The sequence below is a fragment of the Malaclemys terrapin genome, chromosome 1 (genome assembly GCF_027887155.1).
Source record: "Malaclemys terrapin pileata isolate rMalTer1 chromosome 1, rMalTer1.hap1, whole genome shotgun sequence".
NCBI lineage: Eukaryota > Metazoa > Chordata > Testudines > Emydidae > Malaclemys > Malaclemys terrapin.
In genome coordinates this window covers 100,965,899-100,993,854 of record NC_071505.1, presented here as the reverse complement: position 1 = coordinate 100,993,854, position 27,956 = coordinate 100,965,899, and the positions used below count along the sequence as shown (strand labels likewise).

At 48.4% G+C, this 27,956-nt stretch overlaps 1 protein-coding gene across 5 annotated transcripts in view; it reads left to right on the top strand.

Annotated features, from left to right (window-relative positions):
• Nucleotides 1-27,956, top strand: part of PARPBP (PARP1 binding protein) — a 108,715-nt gene that overhangs the window by 11,644 nt on the left and 69,115 nt on the right. For all 5 annotated transcript variants that reach the window (XR_008445575.1, XM_054033302.1, XM_054033294.1 and 2 more), the window contains exons 3-5: nt 2,956-3,186; nt 17,369-17,467; nt 20,459-20,629. Coding sequence is in view for 4 of the 5 variants with exons in the window: in XM_054033302.1 (XP_053889277.1) it covers nt 2,956-3,186; nt 17,369-17,467; nt 20,459-20,629 (501 nt within the window). In the remaining variant the exon portion in view is untranslated. The remainder of the gene's footprint in view (nt 1-2,955; nt 3,187-17,368; nt 17,468-20,458; nt 20,630-27,956) is intronic.

Genomic DNA, 27,956 nt, shown 5'->3' with positions numbered 1-27,956 from the left:
TTCCATGTCCATGTCTAACTTCTTGGACAGTGAAATCCTCCACGCTCTTAGCTCTGTGTCAGCCTTCCTGGAGGCATTCATTATCTCTGTGAATATGTCCTCCCGCGTTCTTTCTCCTAATTACACTGCTTTCAGGTGTTGATGACATGCCAAAGGACACATTTCCAGCTGTCAGGGGAAAAAATAAAGGAGCCATTGTACATGAATAAAATTGTTTCCATAGCAAGGCTGTTTTTAAAAAAACAAACAAACAAAAAAACACCCATATTATATACTAGGTGCAAGCCACAACATAATTGGAATCCGTAACTGTTCACTGTGCCGTTTTGCTGCTCCAGCCACGGTGAGTGTGCCACCTCCGGGTCATTGATGATCGCACTTTTAATTAAGTTTATGGCAGGCTTATGTTGGGAGCACAAGTAGCTAGTCAAACAATGGCCCTCCCCCATAGCACCACGGGAAGCTGTTTACGAATGGGGTGGAGGGGAACGTTTTTCACTCCCAAATTGTGGAATCTCTCATATGGGACCTCAGTCCTCTATCAGCCACTTTAAACTACTTGCCACCCTATGCTGAGCACAGTAAAGGCACATTAGTGGCTGCATGTTTGGTGATCTGGAATGTGGGGGCCAGGGTGGGTCTACATGCCCTTTTTTTCCCCATGTAAGAGCACCTTTAATGAGAACTTCCCCCGTTTCTCCTAGGCGACCCTATGTGATATCAGTCTCCTGAGGGTAACCGAGGTGGAAAGGAAGGAGATGCTGCAAGCGTCTGGGTATAGACCCGCGCCTTATGCTGCTATGCTGTGTCCTGCAATGATGTCAGCAGAATTAATTCAGGAGTTGCGCGGGAAAGTGTCCTACTATGGTGAAAGAAATAAGACTGCCCTGCCCAGAAACCTTCTGCAAAGGATTGAAGAGTACCTCCATGAAAGTTTCCTAGAGATATCCATGGAGGATTCCTGGGCTATCCCAGTTCACATAAATAGTCTTTCTGGGGGCCAGGCTCAGCAGAGCTGGAATGGCCTCTTGTAAGCAGAGAACCACAGCACCTCGCTTGTTCTTCGGTGTTCTCAAGAACTACATAAAGAACAATTGATCACTGTCATTATTATAGCCCTTAACTTATTTGAAGATTTATCAGGCCCCACAGTCTTCTCTCAAGACTAAACATTGCTATTTTTTTTTAACTTTTCCTCTCTCGGGCAGCAACTGCCTCCTCCTGCAGTGTGGCCCACTCTCCTAGGCCAGATCAGTCCTAGGGCATTCCCCTGCTGGGGTAGCCCAAACAAAGTAAAGGCAAATTAACAAAACTTGGAGCCCATATGGGAAGGAGAGGGGAATGCTTCCCTCTTGGACTGTAGCAGGTCCTCCCTTCCCTCATGGAGAGACCTTTTGGGCAGCTCTCATGGGGAGAGATTCTGCCTTTCCTTCAGCTCACTGCTGGAGTTGCGGGTCTGCTCTCCTCCTTGGACTGCCATCAAATGAGCTGCTCCCCTGCCTTTTAACTCCTCCTTCAGTTGAAGCATTTCCTACAGGTGTGGTGGGTGTGGCTGGCTGAGCCTAGAGCAGTTCTTAACCACTGGTTGCCCACGTAGGGTGTGTATACCCTGTCACAGGTGGCTGACATTTTTCATTTTATTGCTTTTGTTGGTTTGTTTGGGTATGTGGGTGTAGTAGCCCTAGCAGCTTCACAATGAAGACTTGGAGTATTAATTACATTATAGAAAAATAAAAATAGTTTACCTTTTTGGACATCCATGCTCCTTCTCACACAGGGTACTTTGTTTCAAGTATTCTGTTAATGCATATTTTAAAGGTAGGAGTTTCCTCCAAAAACTGTCAGTGCAGATTCCTACTTCTGGAATGCACATGGCCTCCTTGCTGCAAACTTATACTACAAGCACTTAAGCACATGCTGAACTTTCTGCATGTGAATACTCCTGTTGAAGTCGATCAGACTACTCTCATAAACCGTGGCGGACTATCCAGTGGGCCAATGGGGCCCAGGCCTGGGGGGCCCTGGAAAAATTGGCACCCTGCCCCCAGCAGACATCTGCTGTGGGGCAGCAGAAGCCCCTGCTCCCCGGCAGGAGCCCCTGGTGGGGCGGGGGAAGCCCCAACACTGGGACTTCCACTGTGGCCCTGGGATTGGAGGAGTTCTTGCTTGCTGCCTCAGGACTGGGGGAGTTCACTTCTCACTGTGGCCCTGGGGCTGTGGTAGGGGAGCAAAGCTTCTTTAGTCTTGGGGCCACAGTGTGGATGGGCAGAAAGAAGCAAATGGATTGCGGGGCTGGAGTGGGTGGTTGGGAATGTGGGTGGAATAGACTCATAGACTTTAAGGTCAGAAGGGACCATTATGATCATCTAGTCTGACCTCCCGCATGACGCAGGCCACAAAGCTGTCCCAACCCTTTCCCTTGACTCTGCTGTTGAAGTCCCCAAATCCTGTGGTTTAGAGACTTCAATAGGGGTGGGACCATGGAGGAAGGGGCAGAATGGGGTGAGGCTGGGGTGGGGCCACAGGCGGAAGGAGCAGAATGGGGTGGGACCGCAGGCATAAAGGGGTTTGGAGGGGCCCCCCACTTGCTCTGACCCAGGGCTGCAGGAAACCTTAATCCATATCTGTCCATAAATACAGTTTTGCATGTGCATAGGTCTTTAAAGATCTATAGATTTTAAAACCAGAAGGAACCATCGTTACCATCTTAAGAATTAGAATATGCAACCTATTAGTCTGTAAGACTGTTGAACTGCATAGTCAATACAGTTCAAGAACTCTAGTTACAAGTAACATTTTTTTCCTTGGGTTTAATATAAATGAATCAGCATTAAAATACTTCATCGTACAGAGTGTATTAAAAGATATATGAATGTTGTTTTATTAAAGTTTTTGATATCTACACTACCAGCAAAGCATAATGCTTTTCTTTTACTTTTCTCATTTTTATATTAGCTTCATGGAGATTTCACAGTATCTTTTAGTGATGTGGTGGAAACCTGGAAATACTTGCTACATGATAAACTGGGATTGACATGTGAGAATATGGAAGCACCTGAAAATTATGCTGATATCAAAAAAGCTTATGACTGTTTCTTAAAGAGGAGTAATATGTTAGATCTAATTGATATCTGCCTGAAGTGTCATACATTAATACCTGAATCTGAAATTGAAGAGATGTCCCCTGTAAGTATGTCTCTTTATGTTTGAAATTGTGTACCAATATGGTTAACTCCAGTTCAGAAATGCAATAATATTAAGATCTATTCAGAAGCCATGAATTGTTCATACCCATTGCTTAGTTTTTCTGTGGGCAAGAAAGTTTAGTTTTGTAATTGCTAAATTGTTTTTAAAGAGTAAACTTTTGTGATTTAAACATTTCTCCCTACCCTCCTGTCTCATGGAAACCACAGTCCTTCTAAGGGTCAGGTAGTCTTTGGGGGGCAGAAAACTCACCTGACTGAAATGTAATAGGTGAGTGGCAGACACCACCAATTTGGTTGATTTAATGTACCCTCTCTACAAACATGCACATCATATACCATTTGAAAGCTTATTATGTCTACTTTAAGATGAGATATGATGTGGAGTTGTCAAGTGGTGCTGTTATCATAGGAATGGGATAAACAATGCTGCCATAAACACATTAAAAAGACCACTTTTAAATATTTGCTTTTGTTCCTGTTAATTTAATGACTCTATGTATTATTTCAAGACATAAAATTGGATTTCTTTGTGACCTCAAAGCATCACAACAACAACCTAAAGGGTATTGCAAAATCTAGTAATTGATACAGGTATCATTTAAATGTAATAGCTCTGGTGACTTCTAGTCAACCTCATTATCATCTTAGTCACCATTATCTCTGAGAGTGGATGGGTGTGACCCTAAGAGCCCCTCAATGCTCATTGCTAAAGGGTTCAATGTCACGTAACAACTACTCCTGTCAAGCCTGACAAACTCATTACACCTAACACATTTTTGTCACAATATTTATCTATAAAGAATGTTGTGTAAGATATCAAGTGAAAGCTGGTGACATATTAGTCATTAATATTATTATGAAATGTATGCATTAATACCGTATAAGGAATTAGACACTTTTACTGTTATGCTTTAAAGTCTGCAACGAGACAAAGGGAGAAACAGGTTTTCTTCCATAAAAGAGGGAGGATAGGAAGATAACTATCTCCAATAAAAATTGAGCATGGTGATGGAAGAGAGAATAGGCAGTTCATTTGCATCCTCGATATACGGGAGGAACAAATTAACATGAGGATGTGAATTCAGTATGGGAAGACACTGGAATCTGAACTCCAGGGGTTCATCCTGACTCTGGTGACACAGACAATAAACTTTGAGGATATGAGGAGAAGCAAAAAGACATTTTGGTTATCCATCCCTCGGGGAACAAAGAGGTCAATGCTCTTTGCATTCATGAACAGTGGATCTCCAGTCATGTGGGTTGCATGATGCTAAGAAGTGGCTGTAGATGAGAAAACTGCATTAGACAAGGATTGTAGCCTGTTGAGTTGACTTTTAGTCCCTAGAAAGTGTGATTATACTTTTATTTGTAACCATAATCTGTTTCTATGATCTCTCATAGTATCCCCTAAATCTCTGTTCTTTATTAATAAACTTATTCTTGTTTTATTATAAATTCATCTTAGTGCTGTTTTAAAGTGAGGTGTGCATTCTCAGCTGAGACCACAGGCTGATGTGTATTCTGTTTCTTTGTGAACAATAGATTTGTGAGTGTACAGTAACAGGGCTGGATACTGCAGAGGAATGCTTTTCCAAGGGGTTCAGGAACTGCAAGGCAGTGTTCAGGAAGTGTTACTTGCAAGGCAAGTAAGGGCTGACAAGAGTTCTGGTAACAGACTGGGGTGATAGGGAGCTGTCACACAGTTTAGCACAAACAAATTCCTTTTATGCTGTGGCAGAGGAGTAACAGGGTGACTTACAGTTGTGGACACACCAAGAAAGCATCACAGTGGGTTACCACAGTCTTCGCTGCCTTGGCATGTACACTTCTATGCAGGGAATATTGTCTGTAGGCAGCACACAGTTCATTGTGCAGCGACCCCTACCGGTAGAGGCACAAATAAGATCTTGAAGACACTCAGATGCCTTTGCACTCTTGAATACAAAAAGTTGGTCGTCATCCACATTTTTCCATCTATGTTGCAGTGGTGATCCAATATCTGGTTTACCAGTGTGCTAAGACATCTAAATCTTTGTTTGTTTGCCAAGATGCTCTTTTGACATGCTCTTCAAAACTGTCCTCACATGATGATGGAGTTTGGCCTGTAGCTTGTCCTTTTTGATGGCTAGATTGAGACGTAAGTAAATCAGGTGTCTGGATCTTTTGTTTGTTTGTTTTTTCTTGGTCTGGTTGTACAGCACTGCTACCAACTTCTTGCTGCAGAAGTTGTGCCGTGTCTATCACTCTCTTCCAATTTGGCAAGATCTCTGAAGCAGTAAGCTCTCTTTGTTTTGATAACATTAAACACTGATTTTTTTTCGCTCCCAATACCAAATAGGGATGACAGTCACACCCTTTTAATGCGTGTACAGCAGGAAGTATGTTGCAGAAGTCAAGAGCGTGCATTACAAATTGCACATGCAGGTATGAAGTATCAGGGGGTAGTGACACCTCAGTTGTGCTAATAATGGTGCCTGCTTCAATCCACATTTTCTCTATTTGTGTTCCATTTTTGGAAGGTAATGAACAGCAAGGTCTAAAACATCTGTCCCAGGTTACCTAATTCTATGGGTTCCTTTGGCATTAAGAGATCCAGAAGCCATGTTGGCGCATATAGTATGCAGAAGCATTTTTGTGTCTGCTTCCTCTTGAGTACTGTGAGTGTTGAGCTTCTTCAACACCTCTACCGGTGATGGACTTTGCTACTTCATCACTGGAAAAGCCTGCAGTAAGAAGGAGTGTTTGTGTTGGGTGTGCTCCTACACTTTCGGGTGCATCTTGAACCATGCATTCACCAAGGAATTTTACAAGTGACTGCTTCTTGGATGCCACATTTAGAAATTTTTTCCATGGAGGCACAGGGCATCCACCAATCACCGGGTATTTCTTGCATCCCACCTTAGAGGCCGTCCAGTGCTGTCTTTCTGCAGTTTTCAAGGAGTTATTGTTGTCAGATCTGCCAAAGAATTAGCTTTGTCAGATCCCTTTAGGACCTGCCTCAAGTGTTCAGCAGCCAGTTCACTGTATGTGTGGAATTTGTCTCCAGACATTGTTTGTATGACAGCCATGGTATATCTGATGTACACTGTGGTTCTTCTTCGAGTTATTGCTCCTGTGTATTCCACAGTAGGTGTGTGTGCTTGCCACGTGCACCAGTGCCGGAAGGTTTTCCCTTAGCATTACCCGTAGTGGGGGAGCACCGCTGTGACCCCTGGAGTAGCGCTGCTATAAGGGGAGCTGCGCACTCCCCCCACCCTCAGTTCCTTCTTGCCGCCAGTGAAGGTAGTTGGAACTTAGTGCTTCAGCTCTGCTGCAGCACTGCAAACCTTAGTTGTACAACTCTTCTTAGTAGTCAGAATTTCTAGTTAGTTGCCTGGCTCGGGGCATGCCCCGTGCCCCAGGCTTCAAGTCGTGCGACTCCTGTCGCAGTTCTATGCCCAGAAGCAATTCACAAACTCAGTGTCTTTGCTGTCTGGGCGAACCTCACGTAAGTGAGCGTTGTAAAATCTGCAGGTCGTTCAAACCAACAATGAAACACGAACGAGATATTTGTCTCTGGGCCTTACTAATGGAGTCAGCATTGGCCCCGGCACCAGACCACCGACCCGATCCAGTGCCGGGCGCGTCGTCGGTGCGCAGCGATGCCCCATCAACTAGTCAGCACTGCTCCCTCGCTAAGAAGCAAGGGAAGACTCACTGGCGCCGAGAAAAGGACAGGGGTGAGGCCGCACCTGAGTTGGGCAGCCCACGATCCCCCTTGGGACCCAGACCTCCGACTCGTGCTGAGCGGAGTAGTCCGGTCCCATCCACGCGTGGTTCCCCTGCGGTAAGGATACCGTCGACACCGGCGGCAGCGCAGGCAGTGCTTGCCCTTCCAGTGCCGAGTGCGCCGCCTGAGATGGGCCCTCGCTCCAGAAGGAAGCCGCCGCTGGGAGCTCATCGACCCTCCCCGGTTCGGCATAGCCCCTGCTCCGAGGATGAGGTGCCTACCCATTCTGCGGGTCCATCTCGTAGCCTGCGTCAGACGCCCACGCTGTTGGCCGACTCGCCTGAGAGGGAGTCCTGAGGGTCCTCCGCTACCAGGAGGGGTCACAGGCACTGAGGCAACAGGTGTCGACGCTCCTCTTCCTACAGGAGTTATAGGAGCAGGTCTTGACGCCATCGGCACCGACGCTCAGACTCAAGTGATGGCTCTGACAGGCGTCATTCTCAATGCACCCCTCAGCCATCACCGGCACCTAGCTGTTGTAGCCACAGTCGCTGGGGTGACTCTGGAAGCAGTACCTCTGATGGGTACAGGTCTTCCTCGTAGAGATCTAAATCTCGAGGCCGTCACTGACGCGGCTGTGGATGCTCCCATTGCTCGTTTGGCACCGTGCGCTCGTCAGCGATGTCGGCCTCAGCACCCAGCCGCCCATCCCCGGGCCGCACCACCCCGCATGATCAAGCAGCTCCGCTAGGCCCTCAAGTGGGGCAATGACAAGGCGCACCCTGGCAAGGGCAATGGTGTCAATTGGGGCCAACGTGCCCACTGCTGGCACCGGCGAGACCCCATTCGGTGGCCGGAGCATCGCAGGTGCATTCAACGTCTCCGCCTCGACACTGGGAGAAGTCAGCCGGCACCCAGGCAGCGGTACTGCACCTGGGCTCGGACTCGGGGGTTGAACCACCGGTACCACCTGATGCCCTGGGGGCAGATCCGGTCCCTTCACCGGCACCGGAGGAATCCATTGCAGTGCCACCACCTGCCTTACAGGAAGATTTTAAGGCTCACCAGGAGCTCCTTAGGCAGGTCACCTCCGATCTCCAGCTCCAGGCTGAAGAGATGGAGGCGCCGTCGGACATGTTGTTCAACGTCTTGTCCTCTTTGTCACCTACCTCTCCAGCAAGGGATGGCCAATATCTCCATGTCGTTTTGGCAAACCCCGGCGTCCTTGGCGCCTATTTCAAAAAAGGCAGAGAGAAAGTACTTTGTGCCAGCAAAGGGGAACAAATATTTGTACTCTTAACTGGTACCCAACTCTCTGGTGGTGGAGTCGGTAAACCACCGAGAAAGACATGTCCAACCTGCGCCCACCCCCAAAGATAAAGATGTCAGAAGACTGGATACCTTCGGCAGGAAGGTTTATTCATCGGCAAGTTTACAGCTCGGGGTGGCTAATCATCAAGCCCTCCTGAGCCACTAAGATTTTAACTTGTGGGGGTCCCTGCCAAAGTTCAAACCTCTTCTTCAGGAAAAGGATGAGAAGGAGTTCAGAGCTTTGGTCAACGAAGGCCCGGCAGTGGCGAAAGTGGCTCTCCAAGCGGCTTTGGACGCGGCGTACACAGCAGCCCATTCGATAGCCTCTGCTGTTGCCATGCAGAGGGCGTTGTGGCTCTCGCTGTCAGGGCTGTCCACGGAGTCCCAGTCCCTCATGCAGGACTTGCCTTTCGACGGGAAGGCCCTGTTTGCAGATTAGACAGACACCTGTCTACACTGGATGAAGGACTCCCACACCACCCTGCAAACTCTGGGCCTATATGTCCCACTGGCTAAGGACAAACCCAGGCCACAGACCTCGGCTCCTCCAAGTAAGAGCAGCTATGAGCCTCCACCTAAGAGGGCGCGGGAGCAGAGTCCAGCGCCAGTCCTGCTTGGCCCCGTGACCTGGGCCCTCCAAGGGCAAAAGGCAGGGGAAGAGGCGCTTTTGACTCTTTGTGGGGGGCCACCGGGCCTGTTGCCAGGGGAGCCCCCCAGTTAATAAAGTTTGTGTTCTGCAACCGTTTATCTGCCTTCCGAGTGCAATGGTCCTGTATAACGTCGGACCAGTGGGTCCTCAGCACCATTTCCAGGGGCTACATGTTGCAGTTCACTTCCCCCCCACCCCCTTCCTCCACCGTCTCCCGCCCCCAGAAATCCCCGGGGACCCGGAGCAAGTCCTCCTTCTAGACCAGGAGGTGACGCGCCTCCTCACCCTGGGCGCGGTGGAGAAGGTGCCTCGGGAATTCCAGGGCAGGGGTTTCTACTCCCAGTATTTCCTGATTCCAAAGGCAAAAGGCGGGCTCAGGCCCATCCTCGACCTGCGGAGCCTCAACTAGTTTATGGTTCGTTACAAGTTCCGCATGGTTTCCCTGGCCTCTATTATTCCATCCCTAGGCCCGGGGGATTGGTCTGCAGCCCTGGACCTCCAGGATGCCTATTTCCACATCCATATTTTCGAGGGTCACAGGCGCTTCCTCCGCTTCCTGGTAGGGCGGGACCACTACCAGATTATGGTACTTCTCTTTGGCCTCTCCATGGCCCCCAGGGTTTTTAACCAAATGCATGGTGGTAGTGGCAGCATACCTCAGGAGGAACGGGCTACAAATTTTCCCCTACCTGGACGACTGGCTGCTCAAAGGCAAGTCTCAGTCCCAGGTGCAGGCCCAGATGAAATTCCTGCTGGCCACTTGCGAGAGTCTAGGCCTAGTGGTAAACGAGGACAAGTCCACGTTAGTGCCGGTTCAGCGCATACACTTCATAGGAGCGCAGCTGGACTCGGTGGTGGCCAACGCCTCTCTTCCCCAGGGACAGGTTCGAGACGCTCAAAAGTCTCATAGCCTCGGTCATGTCCTTCCCCGTGACAATGGCAAAGGTGTGCCTTCAACTCCTGGGCCACATGGCAGCCTGCACCTCCGTGGTGCAACATGCCAGGCTCAGAATGAGGCCCCTCCAATTCTGGCTGGCCTCCGAATATTCCCAGGCCAGGGACGGCCTGGACAAGGTTGTCACGGTACCTCCCAACGTAGTGGCCGACCTGCAATGGTGGTCCCGCCCGGGCAACATGTTACAAGGGATCCCTTTCCGAGAGACCCCCTCCCTCACTAGATCTAGTTTCGGACGCCTCGGACCTGGGGTGGGGAGCCCATGTGGGGAGCTTCCAATCGTCTCTGCCCCCAGTTCTGCTCCAGGGCAGAGGCAGAAAGGGGGGCGATCTTGGACGCATTCCTCCTACGGTGGTCAGACCAACTGTTCTATGCCCTTCCACCGTTTCCATTGATAGGCAAGGTCCTGCAGAAAGTAAAGGCGGACAGGTCGAGGGTCATCCTCCTAGCCCAGGATTGGGCCTGCCAGCAGATCAATTTCTATGCACTAATCAATTTAGATAAGTTAGTGAAAGGCAGTTTTGGTTAACTACAGTTACTTTATTTGTTCCAAACCCTAAATTTTATAAAGCATGAGAAGATAAAAGTAAAAGGCTACTAGTAATAATGAACTGAACAGATGATTGATTTGAGACCGCATCATCCATCTTTAGGGCCCAGTTTGAGTGAGATAAGTGATGGTAAGTCGTTCGTGTTCTATTTTTTCTGCCATGTCTGTCAACTATAGAAATGTCACAAAATGCTATTTTTTTTTCTTCCTAAATTTTAGTTCTTCTTCGAGTGATTGCTCATGTATATTCCACAGTAGGTAGACGTGCTCGCCACGTGCACTGGTGCCGGAAGTTTTTCCCTTAGCAGTATCCGTACTGGGGGAGCACCGTGGCGACCCCTGCAGTGGCACCTGTATATCGCGCTATAAGGGGAACTACGGGCTCCCCCCACCCTCCGTTCCTTCTTGCCGCCAGTGAAGGTAGTCGGAACTTTGTGCTTCAGCTCTGCTGCAGCCTTCTCTTCTCGACCTTAGTGGTACCGTTCGTGGATTGTTTCTTCAGTTGTTAGAGTGGGCTCGGGGCGTGCCCCAGGCTTCAAGTCATGCGACTCCTGTCGCCGTTGTATGCCTAGGAGTGACCCGCACACTGAGTGTCTCCGCTGCCTGGGTGAGACTCACATTAGCGACCATTGCAAGATCTGCAGGTCATTCAAGCCAAGGACCAAGAAGGAGAGAGACATTAGACTTCGAGCTCTCCTGATGGAGTCGGCGCTGGCCGCAACGCTGGCACCCCGTTCGGACTCGGCGCCGGCCGCCGCGTCGTCGGTGCGCAGCGAGGCCCCTTCGACTAGTCAGTGCCGCTCTCTCCCCAAAAAGCAAGGGAAGGGCCCGGCCTCGCAGCGGCGCTGTGACAAGGAAAAGGGAGAGGCTGGTCCCGCGTTGGGCAGCCCTCAGTCCCCCCTGGGCTCTGACTCGTGTGGAGCGGAGCAGCCTGGCATGTCGGCCCGTGCATCCCCTTTGGTATGGATGCCGTCGACGCTGGAGGCGATGCAGGCTGCGAAGGACATTATGAGCCTGCCAGTCCCGAGCACACAGCCGAGCACGGGCCCCAGGTCTCGTGGCAAGCCTCCATTGGATGCCCACCAGACCTCTCCAGCCAGCTGCAGTTCCCACTCTGAGGATCGCTCCCCACATCGCTCGGCACGCAGTGGTCGCTTGTCTTGCGTCTCCTGCCCACTCTCGACGCCGGCCAGACCATCCGGGTCGCCGTCAGGACGGGAGTTGTGGAGACCCTCGACGTCGCCTGCCAGCGAGCTTAGGCACCGAGGGAGGCACCGGGAGCGCTTGTCTGCACGATGTGGATACTGCAGCCGCTCTCGATGGGATAGACATCGTCGTTCCCGTTCCAGTTCCCGATCAGGTAGACGTTGTGCTCGAGACTCCTCCCGGGGTGCCTCAGCATCAGGGCGCCGGACCTCACGTCACTGTCACGGGTACCGAAGTAGTTCTTCAGGCAGGTACCGTTCCTTGACGTCGAGGTCCAGGTCCCAAGGGAGACGACGTCATAGGCACCATTCACGGAGCACTGAGCGTTCGTTGGTGACCTCAGCCTCGGCACCTGGCCATCCATCCTCAGTCTGCGCTGCTCAGCTGGGACAGATAGTGCCATCAGGCTCTCAGCCGGGTCAATGGCAAGGGGCCCCGTGGCAAGGACAGTGGTGCCAGTGGGCACCGATGCCAGCCCAGATGTGGGCTCGTTTGGTCGCTGGAGCGTCTCAGGCTCCATCGGCCTCGTCCGGCCGCCTATGGGACAAGTCGGCGGGTCATGAATCGGCGGACCCGCGCCCGGACTCTGATCTGGGGCTTGATGTCCCGGCACTGACTGAGGCTCTTGGTTCCGTGCAGGCCCTTTCCCTGGCACCGGACGACACCATAACGGCGCCTCTGCCTTTAGTCCCAGAGGAAGACTTCAAGCCACACCAAGACCTGCTAAAGCAGATGGCTTCCAGCCTCCAGCTGCAGGCCGAGGAGATGGAGGGTCCGTCCGATTCCCTCTTCAATGTCCTGTCTCCCTCAGCACCGGGCCGCATGGCCCTGCCCCTGCACCAGGGTATTGCCAACATCTCCAACACCCTGTGGCAAACTCCTGCCTCCTTGGCCCCTATCTCCAAGAAGGTGGAGAGGAAATACTTTGTGCCGGCCAAGGAACATGAATACCTCTATTCCCACCCAGCACCCAACTCGCTCGTGGTGGAATCGGTAAACCACAAGGAGTGACAGGGCTAGCCCATGCCCACCCCCAAAAATAAGGACGCCAGATGGCTGGACTCCTTTGGGAGAAAGCTTTATTCCTCTGCGAGTTTCCAGCTTAGGGTAGCCAACCACCAGGCCTTACTGAGCAGGTATGACTTTAACCTTTGGGAGTCTCTGCCTAAGTTCGAGCCCCTCCTCCCAGATCGGGATAGGAAGGACTTCAAGGCACTGGTAGAAGAGGGGGCGGCAGCTGCTAAAGTGGCCCTGCAAGCGGCGTCCGATGCAACTGACACTATGGCCCGCTCAATGGCTTCCACGATTTCCATGCGCAGGGCATCATGGCTCCTGTTGTCGGGACTGTCAACGGAGGCCCAATCCCTGAGGCAGGACCTTCCGTTCGATGGGAAGGCACTCTTTGTGGACCAGATGGACGTCAGGCTGCATGGGATGAAAGATTCCCGCACTACCTTGCAGAGCTTGGGCCTCTACGTCCCTCTGGCTAAGGACAAGGCCAAATCGCTTCTGGCGGCTCAACCTGCGAGGAGCAGATATGAGCCCCTATATAAAAGACCCAGAGACCAGAAACGCCGGTCTCGGCGGCAGTCCTGCTCTGACCTGCAGCCTGGGCCCTCCAAGGGCAAGAGGCAGGGAAAGAGGCGGTTTTGACTATTTGCAGGGGGGCACCGGTCTCTTGCCAGGGAGACCCCCCGTTTAATAAAGTTTGTGTTCTGCAACTGATTGTCTGCCTTCCACAGGGCGTGGTCCCACATAACATCGGATTAGTGGGTCCTCAGTACCATTTCCAAGGGCTACATGTTGCAGTTCACCTCACCCCCACCAAATCACCCATCCTCCATGATGGCCCTAGGGGACCCAGGGCCTATCTGCCTCCTGGGGAAGGAGGTGGACCGGCTACTGCGCCTGGGGACGGTGAAAAGGGTACCTGTGGAATTCCAGGGCAAAGGGTTCTACGCCCGATACTTCCTGATCCCGAAGGCCAAAGGGGGCCTTAGGCCCATCCTCGACCTGCCGGACTTAAACCGATTTCTAGTCCGTTCCAAGTTCCGCATGGTGTCCCTGGCCTCTATTATCCCCTCCCTGGACTCAGGGGACTGGTATGCGGCCCTGGACCTTCAGGACATGTATTTTCATATCCATATTTTCGAGGGGCACAGGTGCTTCCTCCGCTTTCTGGTGGGGATGGACCACTACCAGTTTGCGGTCCTCCCATTTGGCCTATCCACGGCACCCAGGCTTTTTACGAAATGTATGGCTGTGGTAGCAGCTTATCTCAGGCAATAGGGGGTACAGATCTTTCCTTACCTGGATGACTGGCTCCTCAAGGGGGAGTCCTGCTCCGAGGTAAAGACCCATGTGGAGCTGCTCCTATCGTCATGCGCTGGTCTCGGCCTAGTGGTGAACGAGACCAAATCAACATTAGTTCCCGTTCAGTGCATAGAGTTCATTCGGGCCCTGCTGGACTCCTCGAGGGCCACAGCCTCTCTCCCCCGGACAGGTTTGAGACCCTAAGGGATCTCATCGCCTCAGTCACGGCTTTTCCGGTGACCATGGCGAGGGCGTGCCTTCGAATTCTGGGGTACATGGCGGCATGTACATACGTGGTCCGCCATGCCAGACTCTGAATGAGGCCCCTCCAGATCTGGCTAGCCTCCCAATTCTCCCAAGCTCGGGACGGCCTAGACAAGGTGCTCACGGTTCCGTCCCCGATATTGGGTTCCCTTCAGTGGTGGTCTTGCCCGAGCAATATGCTGCAAGGAGTTCCCTTCCGAGATGCCAGCCCGTCCATAGACCTGGTGTCCGATGCTTCGGACCTCGGCTGGGGAGCTCACATAGGGAACGTGCAGACCCAGGGAATGTGGTCGACTCAGGACTTGTCCCTTCACATAAATGTCAAAGAGCTCAGGGCGGTGTGGTTCACGTGTGTGGCTTTCCTCACACACTTCTGCGGCAGGGTGGTCAGGGTCCTCACGGACAACACCGCCGCCATGTACTACATCAACAGGGAAGATGGGACTCGCTCTCTAGCCCTCTGCCGGGAAGCCCTGAACCTATGGGAGTTCTGTATAGCCCACGATATCTCCCTGAGGATGGCCCACCTCCCAGGCATCCACAATACGCAAGTGGACTGCCTCAGCAGGGTCTTCTTCCCCCAGTACGAGTGGTCGCTCCATTCAGAGGCTGCTCACCGGCTCTTCCGAGAGTGGGGAGTTCCCTAGATTGACCTGTTCACAACCTGCCAGAACCGGCGTTGCCCCCAGTTCTGCTCGAGGGAAGGGGTGGGGAAGGGCACAATCTCCGATGCGTTCCTCCTATGGTGGTCGGGCCAGCTCCTCTACACCTCTCCCCCGTTCCCCCTCATCGCCAAGGTCCTTCAGAAGGTGAAAGCGGACAAGGCGAGAGTCTTTCTCATAGCCCCAGTGTGGGCCCGTCAACACTGGTACAGGCCCCTCGTATGCCTCTTGGTGGCCCCCCCCCCGAGGGCGCTGTTGCTCCGCCCGGACCTCCTCTCCCAGGATATGGGGCTCCTCCTCCATCCCAGTCTGGCCGCGCTCCACCTCGCAGTGTGGCTGCTCCGTAGCTAAACGAGGAGAACAGGTGTTTGGAGCAGGTAAGGCAAGTCCTCCTGGAAAGCAGGAAGCCGTCCATGTGTCGGATGTACGTGGCAAAGTGGTCCAGGTTCACCAGGGGGTGAGTGAGTGGGGAGTCTCCCCCCTCGGCCGCACCTCTCCAGCTTATCCTGTACTACCTCTTATCCCTTAGGGCCCAAGGACTGGCACCTGCCTCAGTCAGGGTGCACCTGATGGCCATATCAGCCTTCCACCCGCCGGTGCAAGGGTACTCGGTCTTCTCCCGCTCGATGACCTCCCGTTTCCTGAAGGGCCTCGACCGTTCATTCCCATATGCTAGACCCCCATGCTGCAATGGGACCTCAACCTGGTCTTGTCCCGACTCACGGGGGGGGCTCCCTTTAAGCCCCTGGCCACGTGTTCCTGGTCTCACCTCTCTTGGAAGGTGGCCTTCCTTGTAGTGATCACGTCGGCCCGACGTGTCTCGGAACTTAGGGCCTTAACCTCGGAACCCCCTTACGTGGTCTTCCACAGGGATAAAGTCCGGCTCCGCCTACATTCCAGCATTCCTCCCGAAGGTGGTCTCCACCTTCCATATGGAACAGAGCATCTTTCTTCCCGTGCTTTGTCCTAACCCCCATTCTTCTAACGAGGAATGCTGTCTCCACTCCCTCGATGTGCGTGGGGCACTGGCTTTTTATCTGGATCGGACTAAGCCATTCCGGAAATCCTCGCAACTCTTTATTGCCTCAGCCGAGTGGGTAAAAGGGCAGCCTATCTCCACCCAACACCTTTCCTGCTGGATCACTTCGTGCATACGCACGTGCTATGATCTGGCAGGGGCACCCCCCGCCACCAATCATTAGGGCGCACTCAACGAGGGCTCAAGCCTCCTCAGCTGCCTACATAGCCCATGTCCCTATCCAGGACATTTGTAGGGCGGCCACTTGGGCTTCAGTTCACACATTTACTTTGCATTATGCGATCGTCTCCCAGTCTAGGGATGACGCCGGGTTCGGCAGGGCGGTACTTCGTCCCGAACTATCGTGAACTCCTACCCACCTCCAACAGATATTGCTTGGAATCACCTACTGTGGAATACACATGAGCAATCACTTGAAGAAAGGACAGTTACCTGTTCCATAACTGGCATTCTTCAAGATGTGTTGCTTATGTCTATTCCACACTTCGCCCTCCTTCCCCTCTGTTGGAGTTGTCCGGCAAGAAGGAACCGAGGGTGGGGGGGAGCCCGTGGCTCACCTTATAGCGCGATATACAGGCACCACTCCATGGGTCGCAGCGGTGCTCCCCCAGTACAGATACTGCTAAGGGAAAAACTTCCGGCACCGGTGTACGTGGCAAGCATGCACAACTACTGTGGAATAGACATGAGCAACACATCTCGAAGAACGCCAGTTACGGAACAGGTAACTGTCCTTTTATTTTGAATTGACCTCCAGAGTACAATGAATTTCAGTGAGTGAGCCTCAATTTTGGCTGTAGCACTTGATGGGTTTCCATAAACCACATCTAATTGAAAAGGAATTTGACATAAAAGATCTAAATATCATAAGCAAAATGCTTGACTATAGGATGAAAAATGGCATACACAATTTTAGATCTATGTCAAGATTCTTAAAGTGTAGCCAAATAGAAAGGAACAGAGGGTGGTTTTGCCTCTCTGGTCTAGATTCTGGGAAAGCTTTTCATGTTTGAGGGCAATAGCTGTCCATCTTGCCTCTGCCTCCACCTTTCCTTCTAGCATCCTTAGGCATGGATTTGACTGTCTCTAGTGTCCTAGGTTGGTTTTTAGCTGTCTTTTTTTTTTTCCTGTGTGCAGCTTCCTTTTTTTGTTTAACCATTTCCAATAGTCCCACACTTTCTGTTTTGGAGGCATGAGCTGAAACAGTGACAAACATACCTTTCAACACAAGCCTGAGTATGCTGCCGCCCAGCATCGTCATATAAAAACTCTTCCCGTAAATTAGTTTTTCAGGCTTGCATCTCGGTTACTTGCTTATACAGGTTCCTCTTTGGCAGTTTTGTGTCTTCAAGGGTAGAGAGGCCTTTGCAGGCTGCTTCCTCTTTCAAGGATTGGAGGAGACCATGGTTGGGATAAGGGTATTTACAATACTGAAATAATTACTAATTTTTTCAAGTTTCAATCATCTTCATATTTAATCCTACTCTATATGTTTTTCCTGAAGGTTCAACTGTTAAAATTTATCTCTGGCTTATCAGAAGAGAACGGTTCTAGTCTTTCCATACCCTCAACACCAATGAGACACAGCCAGGATAATGTGAAGGTAAAACTTTTTTTTGTCTTCATTACAACTTATAACAAATATTCACTCTGTATACAAAAGTGAATAGGTGAAATGCAACGCAATTTGCTTTTCCTCAATTATTGCTAGTCTAAATTGTCAGAGTAGGGAATACTTGACCTCCAGTATCACACCTGAGCTTGTTGGTAGTTCATGCCTCTGCTTATAGGGCTAGAAAACATGTTATATGCTGCTCTCCTCTGCACCCTTGAATCAAGAGACACAGGTCTTTTCTGCAAGCCTGAAGAGCAGGACCAGGCTTCTGTAGGAGCCCTTAGTTAGGGGGTGTAAGGTTAGGTCCCCATTAAAGTGCAAGAAAAAGATAACTTTCCTTATGCATAGTCAAGGCAGCAGTTGTGGGCCATAACTTCTCTTTTTTTCTCCTCCTTTTATACTCAGCTGTTGCCTTGAATAGTGATCTAATGACTTGCTCACAAATGCACAGTGTGGTAATGGCTCCACTAGGATTTGCACCTCAGATTTTATTTAACTTCCACTCCTTTACCCCACTTACACATTAGAAGAACAGGAGTACTTGTGGCACCTTAGAGACTAACAAATTTATTAGAGCATAAGCTTTCGTGGACTACAGCCCACTTCTTCGGATGCATATAGAATGGAACATATAATGAGGAGATATATATACACACATACAGAGAGCATAAACAGGTGGGAGTTGTCTTACTAACTCTGAGAGGCCAATTAATTAAGAGAAAAAAAAAAAAAAAAAAAAAAAACTTTTGAAGTGATAATCAAGCTAGCCGAGTACAGACAGTGTGATAAGAAGTGTGAGAGTACTTACAAGGGGAGATAGTCAACGTTTGTAATGGCTCAGCCATTCCCAGTCCTTATTCAAACCGGAGTTGATTGTGTCTAGTTTGCATATCAATTCTAGCTCTGCAGTCTCTCTTTGGAGTCTGTTTTTGAAGTTTTTCTGTTGTAATATAGCCACCCGCAGGTCTGTCACTGAATGACCAGACAGGTTAAAGTGTTCTCCCACTGGTTTTTGAGTATTTTGATTCCTGATGTCAGATTTGTGTCCATTAATTCTTTTGCGTAGAGACTGTCCGGTTTGGCCAATGTACATGGCAGAGGGGCATTGCTGGCACATGATGGCATAGATCACATTGGTAGATGTGCAGGTGAACGACTGCCATGTACATTGGCCAAACCGGACAGTCTCTACGCAAAAGAATTAATGGACACAAATCTGACATCAGGAATCAAAATACTCAAAAACCAGTGGGAGAACACTTTAACCTGTCTGGTCATTCAGTGACAGACCTGCGGGTGGCTATATTACAACAGAAAAACTTCAAAAACAGACTCCAAAGAGAGACTGCAGAGCTAGAATTGATATGCAAACTAGACACAATCAACTCCGGTTTGAATAAGGACTGGGAATGGCTGAGCCATTACAAACGTTGACTATCTCCCCTTGTAAGTACTCTCACACTTCTTATCACACTGTCTGTACTCGGCTAGCTTGATTATCACTTCAAAAGTTTTTTTTTTTTTTTTTTTTTTTTTTCTCTTAATTAATTGGCCTCTCAGAGTTAGTAAGACAACTCCCACCTGTTTATGCTCTCTGTATGTGTGTATATATATCTCCTCATTATATGTTCCATTCTATATGCATCCGAAGAAGTGGGCTGTAGTCCACGAAAGCTTATGCTCTAATAAATTTGTTAGTCTCTAAGGTGCCACAAGTACTCCTGTTCTTCTTTTTGCGGATACAGACTAACACGGCTGTTACTCTGAAACTTACACATTAGAGAAACTCTCTCATCAACAGTAGTGATACCAGCTCCAGCAAATCAAAGTGGGCAGAGGCATCAGTTGGCATTTGGTTGTCCTCAGTCAAACCAGCATGGGCTTCCTGGAAATGCTGGGTACCTATGCCTCCCTGTCCCTCTCCTCTTGACCCCCACCACGGGGAGACTGACCAGCTAGTAGGAATCTCTTGCCCCCTCCAGTATTCATACTCTCACCATAAGAGGGAGCTCCTGTATGGCATTTGGGGACAAGTCTGCTTCCTTCCCCAGAACTACCTTCTCAGCTATCTGGCATCAGACTCGTTGAATTTTTGAAACTTGGACTCTTGTTTTCTCCTTACTCTGCCTCGCTGCTACCAGCACAAGTCTTCCTTGGTCTCCGTGACAAATACATTTCTCACCCTTCCTTCTTTTTCCTTTTCTAAACTTCAGTTTTCCTCTACTTTTTTTCCTCTTGTTCTTAGTGTCTCCTCCCTTTCTTATGATTCTTCTTCCTACATCTCCATCCCAGGTGCCCCATTAAAAAAACACTCAGATATGCAGAACTTCCTAAGTATAACCATATGATCTTGTTTACCTTCTTCACCGATCTATTTTATTTTCCTTTTTAGTGTGTCTGTTCTTGCTTTGACTGTAAATTCTTCAGGTCAGGGACTGCCTTCTTATGTTTGCATGGGGCCTAGCACACTAGAGTGCAGCTGTAATATAAATGTTTTTTGGGGGTCACAGTTTGTCACTTCAAGTTCTAGTACCTTATTGAAAAGTGAATGCACTAGAAATCAAATCATGAACCATTGGCAAAACTTCCTTTGCCTTCAGTGGGGCCCTAGGTTATGAAAGAAGTGTCTTTGTTGTTAGGATGTTTATGGAGGAAGCCCTAGATAATGTCAGATAGAAACTGATGCTTAGCAAAGAGTTGAAGAAAAAGGGAAACGAGGATGCTCTAAATCTCAGGTGGATAATGTAGCATTATGTACAAAAACTTTCAACACATTAAAATGCCACATGTTCGGTCCATACTGGCTTACAGTCATCACTTCCCAGTCTCCATATGTATAGAAGTCAATTTCTTGTAATTCAGCATGACTGATATTCTTACTCTTTCAGAACGATGATTTCTGCATATGCCTAATTCATTTTTAAGTAGTTTATTTTAATTTTTTTGAGACATAAGCTAACTTGATACTTTCTTATGCAGTTGCTATTGATCGTGAAGAAGTTTGTTTATGCATATTTAAGCCTGTTGGTGAATTCTAAGAATGATCTGGCCCTGGCTCATGTTCTAAATATTCCTGATAGAGGACTTGGAAGAGAAGCCTTCACTGACCTAAAGCATGCTGCGCAGAAGAGACAAATGTCCATTTTCCTGGTATGTGTCAAATCAGCATTAATCTTTCAAGAATACATATTTGGAGTAGATCAGAAGTAATGAAACAATTATAAAAATGCGAGTGCTGCGTCTTTAAACTCAGATGTAAAGCTGAGAACAAATTGGATTCAGGCTAACACATCCAGTCAGGACAAATAACCTGAAAAGCCCTTGAGGAGTGGGGTGGATGCCTACTTGAACATCAGATGCAAAGGTGAGCAAGGAAACAATTGTGTGCATGTACACCCAAGTTGTAAAAAGGATATGGGAGCAACAGGAATCAAAACTGTCTATCCAAAGTAGAATCCTGAACGAGTGTGGTACGCATACTGATCTGGATTAACTTCTGCACTAGTTTAGTTCTAAATATGTTATGCATGCATTTTCTTCTGCTTTAACTCAATTTTTCTTTATTTTTAATACATTTTGTTTTACTACAAGCTTTGTGATTTAGGCTCTCTGGGAATTTCATGCAGACCATATCAGAGCAGTGAAAATTCCCTCTAAGAGGTAGTGAAAGAAGAGTTTTGGAGTGTATTCTGCTTACAATAAATGTCAAAAAGGCACAAATATAGAGGTCCTTTCTCATAAGGTATATCACTGTCAGGGATACTGTTTTAATTACACATACACCTCTACCTCGATATAACGCTGTCCTCGGGAACCAAAAAAATCTTACTGTGTTATAGATGAAACTGCATTATATCAAACTTGCTTTGATCCACTGGAGTGCGCAGCTCCCCCCCCCCCCCCCCCCCCCCCCCCCCCGAGCACTGCTTTACCGCGTTATATTCGAATTCGTGTTATGTTGGGTCATGTTATATCGGGGTAGAGGTGTAGTTGATAAGTAGATGAGAACTTTGTTTAAAGGTCTCCAGCCTTTAAAGCACCCAGTTGTGCTTTTTTTTTTTTTTTTTTTTAACAAATTCAAACTAATTTTGAATCTGATGTTAAGAGTCATTTTGAATGGAACTGGAAATGGATTTAGTATATCATGTTCTTTAAATACTTGTCATTGTGGACCCCGCTGTAAATGGGCATGCACCTCATGCATGCAAGATCAGATTATTTTGAATAGCAGTGTCTTTTGGGGCCATACGTGCCCCCTGTGCCTTCTCGTGATTCTTCACAAGGGCTTATGCAGCAGCTGTGATCCTACCTCACTTCCTTCTCTCTCCTTATGGCAGCAAGATGGAACCTAGTGAGTGTGCGACGCTTCTTAGATGCTTTAAAAAATGTTTGTTTTCATTAAATTTATGAAGAAATCTTCATCTTTACACTCCCTTCATTTGAATGTCCCTTCTCCCTGCAAAAAAATAGAGGGGAGAAAAGTTCCTGGAGACCATGCCTACACAGTTGGACAAGGTGCTGGGAGTCAGCTGCTATGCCTCATAGTGGATTCCATACTGTCAAGGTTTAAACCTTGCCCATTCTGTGAGACTGATCCCTATCAAGCATGGACAATCGATGCCTCTTTTGCCTAGACTAGGCTATCTACAGCCTGGACAGGTGCTTTACGTACAAGTCCTTTTCACTCCGCTTAAGCTACATCTATTGGAGCAGTCCATATGCATCATTTTGGAACCATAGGAGATGGTCACTACCAGAGCAAGGCCAGATAAACCAGTATCTGCCAGCACTTCCTCGAGCATATATTGTACGTAGAGATCGAGCACTAGAAAGAATCTGAAGAAAGCACCAGCAGAGCCAGCACTGGTGACTTTGATGCCGACCCCTTCAACACTGGCCAGGTCCTTGGCACTGAAAACCTCGGCACCAAAAATGGACAGCCTTGGTGCCTACCCCAGGCAGGAAATCCAGCACCTGTGCCTATACATAAAGATGAGGCTCATTCATGGAGCTGAATGGAGCTCAAACATAGATGCAAATGTTAAGGGAAGTCCCATAAGGAGGAAAGAAAACATGATTCCTCAAAGGATAGAGCATATGAGTCCTCAACCAGATCAGGAATGGCAGAGGGAATGAGATTTCTGATGCTACCTTTCTATCTTTGATGGAACCCAGCAAAGATTTGAGAAATACTCTGGAGGAATCTGAATAGTCTCCAGAGTTATTCCCTGCAATGGAAAGAGACTATCAGCCCCAGTGCCCTAATTACCTATGGCACTGCTGTACAAAGAGAAGATATGGTCTTCCATGCCATTGTTGGTGTATTCATTCTTGCTGGTGTTGAGCAGAGATTTTTCTCCTCTGCCTTTAGAGTGTGACCCTAAGGACGACATGTGGGAGTCCTTATTAAGAGCACTGCCCCAGATGAGTGGCACTGGGCTAGCCCTAGTCAGGCCAGTACCCATATGACATGATACCTTGGCCTTATTGCCTTTACTGGAGACTGTCCTCTCATGCGTTCAGGAATAGATTCCTTCCCCGCCCCCCATGTTTACAGAAAGAGGGGGGGATCCCATTCTCTGGTTGCATCATTAGTCAGGCCTCCCACACTAGAACTGGACATGGTCCCCAAGAGCAAGACGTGACAGAGGGATCACAATAATCCCTGTCTCCACTCACAGAGTCTTCATCATTGCCAGAATAGGCACTGACACCAGTGCCAGTGATTGACTTTAAAGATTTTCAGGACTTCTTGACCCACGTTGTGGATATTGAGTCTTCATTTATACTAAAGAAGCATCTCAAACTTTGGTATTTTGAGTGTCACGATGCCAATCAGAATTGTTCTCCCTGTTAATGAAGGGATCCTGGAACTGGTCAGAGGACTGTGACAAACCCTGGCAACTCTTCCTCCCACTTTGAAGAGAATGGAAAAGAGATATTGGGTACCCCTCAAAGGCTTTGAACACTTCTTGTATGCACATCCAAACCCAGAGTCTCTAGTTGTTCTGGAAGTACAAGAAAAATCAGAGTCCATAAAAGGCATACCAAAGGATACAGATCCAAAAAAATTGGACCTCTCTGGATGCAAGCCATGTTGATCAGTCTCACTCTAACTCTGTTTGTTAAATGACTAGCCCCTATTTGCCAAAGTACTGTTTTCTCTCTTGGGTGAAGGTCACTCCCTTCTCATCAAAAATCCAAGAGAAACAGGGATGAGTTAAAGGAAATCATTAAGTGGGACCAGATGGTCATCAGAATGTAGCTATGGGTGTCCATGGACACAACTGATATGGCTATAGGGTTGATAGCTGGGCAGTCACTATGAGATGGGCCTCATGGCTCCAGGTGTCTGGCATACTGTCAGGTGCAGGCCACTTTAGAAGACCTGCCCTTTGAGGGGATGGAGCTCTTCAACCAGAAAATAGACTAAGTACTCCACTCCCTTTCAAGGCAATGCTATTGTCCTTTGGGATTTACATGCTGGCCCCCTATAGGGAACCTTAAAAGTATAAGCTCCAGCAGAGGAGACAGTTCTATTTCTGTGGTTGTCAATCAGAGCACCAACAGGGAGCCCAGGTATTCTAGGGGGTGACTGTTTTTCATCTCCTCGGCTAACCTGACTCACTCTCAGAAGCAGCAGATTTGATGGGAGTGTTGAGAGTCAGTCTGGAGCTTTCACCTATCTTTGGGAACCACCTTGCCCCTTCTTCACCATGCCTAGGCAGCCTTCACAGCTGACAAATTGGCACTAGAGGCTATCCTGTCCATTTCCAGGCATTATTCTTACCAAATTTCCTGCCCCGTCCTTCAGGATCCCTCTCATGAGAAAATATTGCAACAAGAAGTGGTCTTACCGCTTTATCTAGGAGCCATAAAGTACCTACAGAGTACCGAGGAAGAGGGTTTCTTCTCCTTCAGGAAGAAGAAAAAATATCAGAAGAAAGGGGTCCTAATCCTATCCTAGACCTTAGGCTGAACAAATACGTATGATGCCTGAGTTTCAGGATGGTAATATTTGGTCTCCTCTTGACTTGCAGGATGCATACTTCTACATAGCCATCCATCCATCCAGCCAGCCCACAAGAAGTACCTAAGATTGACAGTGGGTCTCCAATCATTACCAAAACAAGATACTGCCATTCAGACTTTCCATGGCATCAAAAATCTTCATTAAGTGCCTAGCAATAGTAGTGGCTCATTTCAGAAGGAGGGGTAGCCATGTCTGTGATTACCTCAACAATTGGCTGATCACAGGCATATCTCAGGAGGGGATGGCTGTGAGCCAGAACTACGCTCTCTCCCTATTCTCTCAGCTGAGTCTCCTGGTGAACGACAAAAAAATAGTCTATTCCATCACAGGTGATAGTGTTCATAGAAGCCTAGATCAATTCCAGGTCTGCGGGAGCATACCTTCCCAATGATAGATTCCTCTCAATGCAACTGCTATTACTTGCAATAAAAACCAAGTCAACAATGATAGTATGAACGTGTCTGGGGCTGCTATGCCCTATGTTAGCATGCATATATGTTGCACTGCTTGCCAGACTTCCCCTGTGGCCACTCTGACTCTCTTTCCCAGCAAAACACCCAAATAAAAAAGAATGTTGTGGTTCCACCTCATGGCATTGCATAACAGAGATGGTAGAAGGAACCCAAAAATGGACATGGAGGTGTGCAGTTCTACCCTCCACCTCCTAACAAGAACTTTAATTACTAGTGCATCAAGAGCAAGTGAGGGAGACAACCTGGACCATCTACAGATGAGGGATCTGGTCCCTGGAAGACTTTCAGCTTCATATCAATGTCGTGCATGGACTTACTATCTGGTTTTCAAAATTCCACAGTGCTGAACCTGATGGTCACCAACTCTGTGATGCACTACATCAACAAGCCAGGAGGTTCATACTCATTTCTTCTCTGTCAGGGGACCATCAAGTTATGGATGTGATGCCACTGACTTGGGATAACCCCAATGTCCCATCTCCCGGGAATCAGCAACAACCTGGCAGACTTCCTGAGCAGGTAGTCCATGGCCAATCGCAAGTTCTTCCTGTGGAGATCCATCATACACCCAGTATTCTGTAGCTAGGTGGGTTCCTTTGGTAGACATATTTGCCACTCAGGATGATGCCAATTGTCAGAATTTCTGTTTCAGAGAGATCATGAACCTGGGATCATTGCATAACTCCTTCCTTCTGCAATGGAATCCCAGCTTCCTTTATGCCTTTCTACTGACTCACCTTTGTCCTCAGGGACAAAGAAACTTCCAAAACTGAGACAGACAAAATTGTTTGTGTAGCTCCATACTGGCAGAGGCAGCACTGTAGTCAGATACTTCATCTAGAATCTGCATCTGATAGTCTGGATGTTGTCTGTTTAAGTGCCATAGACGGAATGCTCTAGATAAGTCCAGGATATCCTGATACAGAGCAGGAAGATGTCCACCAGAAGAACTTATTCATCAAATTGGAAGAAATTCTTTATTTGGGCTGCTCTATGGGGCCTGGACCCTATTCAGGTTTCAGTCCTGCAGATATCCCATCTCCTAGAACTGGAAGGGACCTTGAAAGGTCATCAAGTCCAGCCCCCTGCCTTCACTAGCAGGACCAAGTACTGATTTTGCCCCAGATCCCCAAGTGGCCCCCTCAAGGATTGAACTCACAACCCTGGGTTTAGCAGGCCAATGCTCAAACCACTGAGCTATTCCTCCCCCCAGTAGATCTGCTACTACTGCTTTCATTTACTATGCTTTGGCCAGTTGAGGTCCACCTTGTGTCATGATCAGTGGACCTGGAGTCAGAGGACCCATGTTCCCTGGAGGGGCTGTCACTGAGGGGACACCATGGGAACAGGGAGCACAGATTTAGACTGGAAGCAACTCAGCCACATGGACAGAGCAGTGCACAAGGTTTAATAAAGTTCCACTTAACCTGAGTTCAGCTTCATTGATGCAGATGAAATCTACTTCACAGCCATTTTTGCTTGCCATTTGCCTGTACAGTCATGCTTGGTCTGCACTCACTTGATGGTACTGGATTTCCTCAATGGCCTACTTCCTCCTGGGACCTCAACTTTGTCCTCTCAAGATTCGAAAGACCACCCTTTGAGCTCCTTTCAAAGTGCATTTTACTCCAGACTATCTTCCTAGTTGCAATTGCATCAGCCAGGAGAACGAGGGAGCTCCAAGTACTTGCAGCAGGGCCTTCCTACACAATGTTTCATGGGGTTATGATGGTGCTCAAACCTCAATCCAAGTTCATCCCCATGGTCAGCTTGGAATTCCATTTGAATCAACCAAAAAATCTGCCTATCTTCCTCCTGAAACCCACTCTTCTTCAGGAGCAAAGTTGTATACATTAGAAGTTTCCTGAGCCTTCCTTTACTACATTGACAGAAACAAACTGTTCAGACTGTCTCCCTTTTTTTCTGTCTGTAGACAGCCATTCCAAGGGCCAGGCCATCTCATTACATTCTGATATCCACTTAAATATTCTTTGTATCCCTGTTACCCATTGGATGGTGTGTTCCTCCCACTGACCATCAAGGCTTATGCCACCAGGGCTCAAATGACATCCTTCACCTGCTTCAGAAATGTTTCCATTTCTGAGATCTGCAAACCCACTGACAGTTCCTCCCCCCCCCCCCCCCCCAACATGAACTTGACTTAGTTGCTAGAGCGGATGCTAGATTCAGGAGAGTAGTACTAAAATCTCTGTTCAACTGAGGAAGATACTATTCATCCTATTATCCAGAAGGAGAGTGCTGTTTGTCAGTCACTTATAATGGGAGCCACATTGACACATTCAGGGAGAGAAGTTACGTACCTTACACTAACTGGTTCTTTAAGATGTTATTGTCAGTGTGGCTCCCATAACCTGCCCTCCATCCTTGCTTTTCAGAATCCTCCGCTACCATGGGCTTCAAACTGCAAAGAAACTGAGGGAGGGTTGCAGCAGCTCTGCCCTTTATGTCCTTATGTGGGAGCACAAGGGTGTGTATGTGGCCCTGACAAACACTGCTATTTGAAAGAATTTGATCTTGTGTACATGAGGCGCATGAGCAGCTACACTGGTGCAGTGAAAAACCACTCTTACTGTAGGGTAAAGTAATCTTTATTTATGCTGAAGCAGCCGAACTCCCATGATCTTATGGTTGAATAAATATGGAAAAAATTGTGAAACCTCAGTTCTAGGATTATTTCAGCTCCTAATGTTGTATTAATGTTGTGTTTAAAAAAAAAAAAAAAAGTGTTTGGACTGGATTCATTACCCTCTCTTTTTCAGTTGCCAAAGGGGAAACTTCTCTACTGTATAAAGAAGCCTTCTTTTTTTGGCATCTTTGTCTAGGATAAATTACATGAAGCCAAAATATTTTCCATTGAGGAGGCAAGGTCCTATGAACCACATGCAATCCACAGCAAATCTTTAACAGAGCAAAGATATGAATGTTGGCAGGTCTGCTTTCTTCCTTTGCT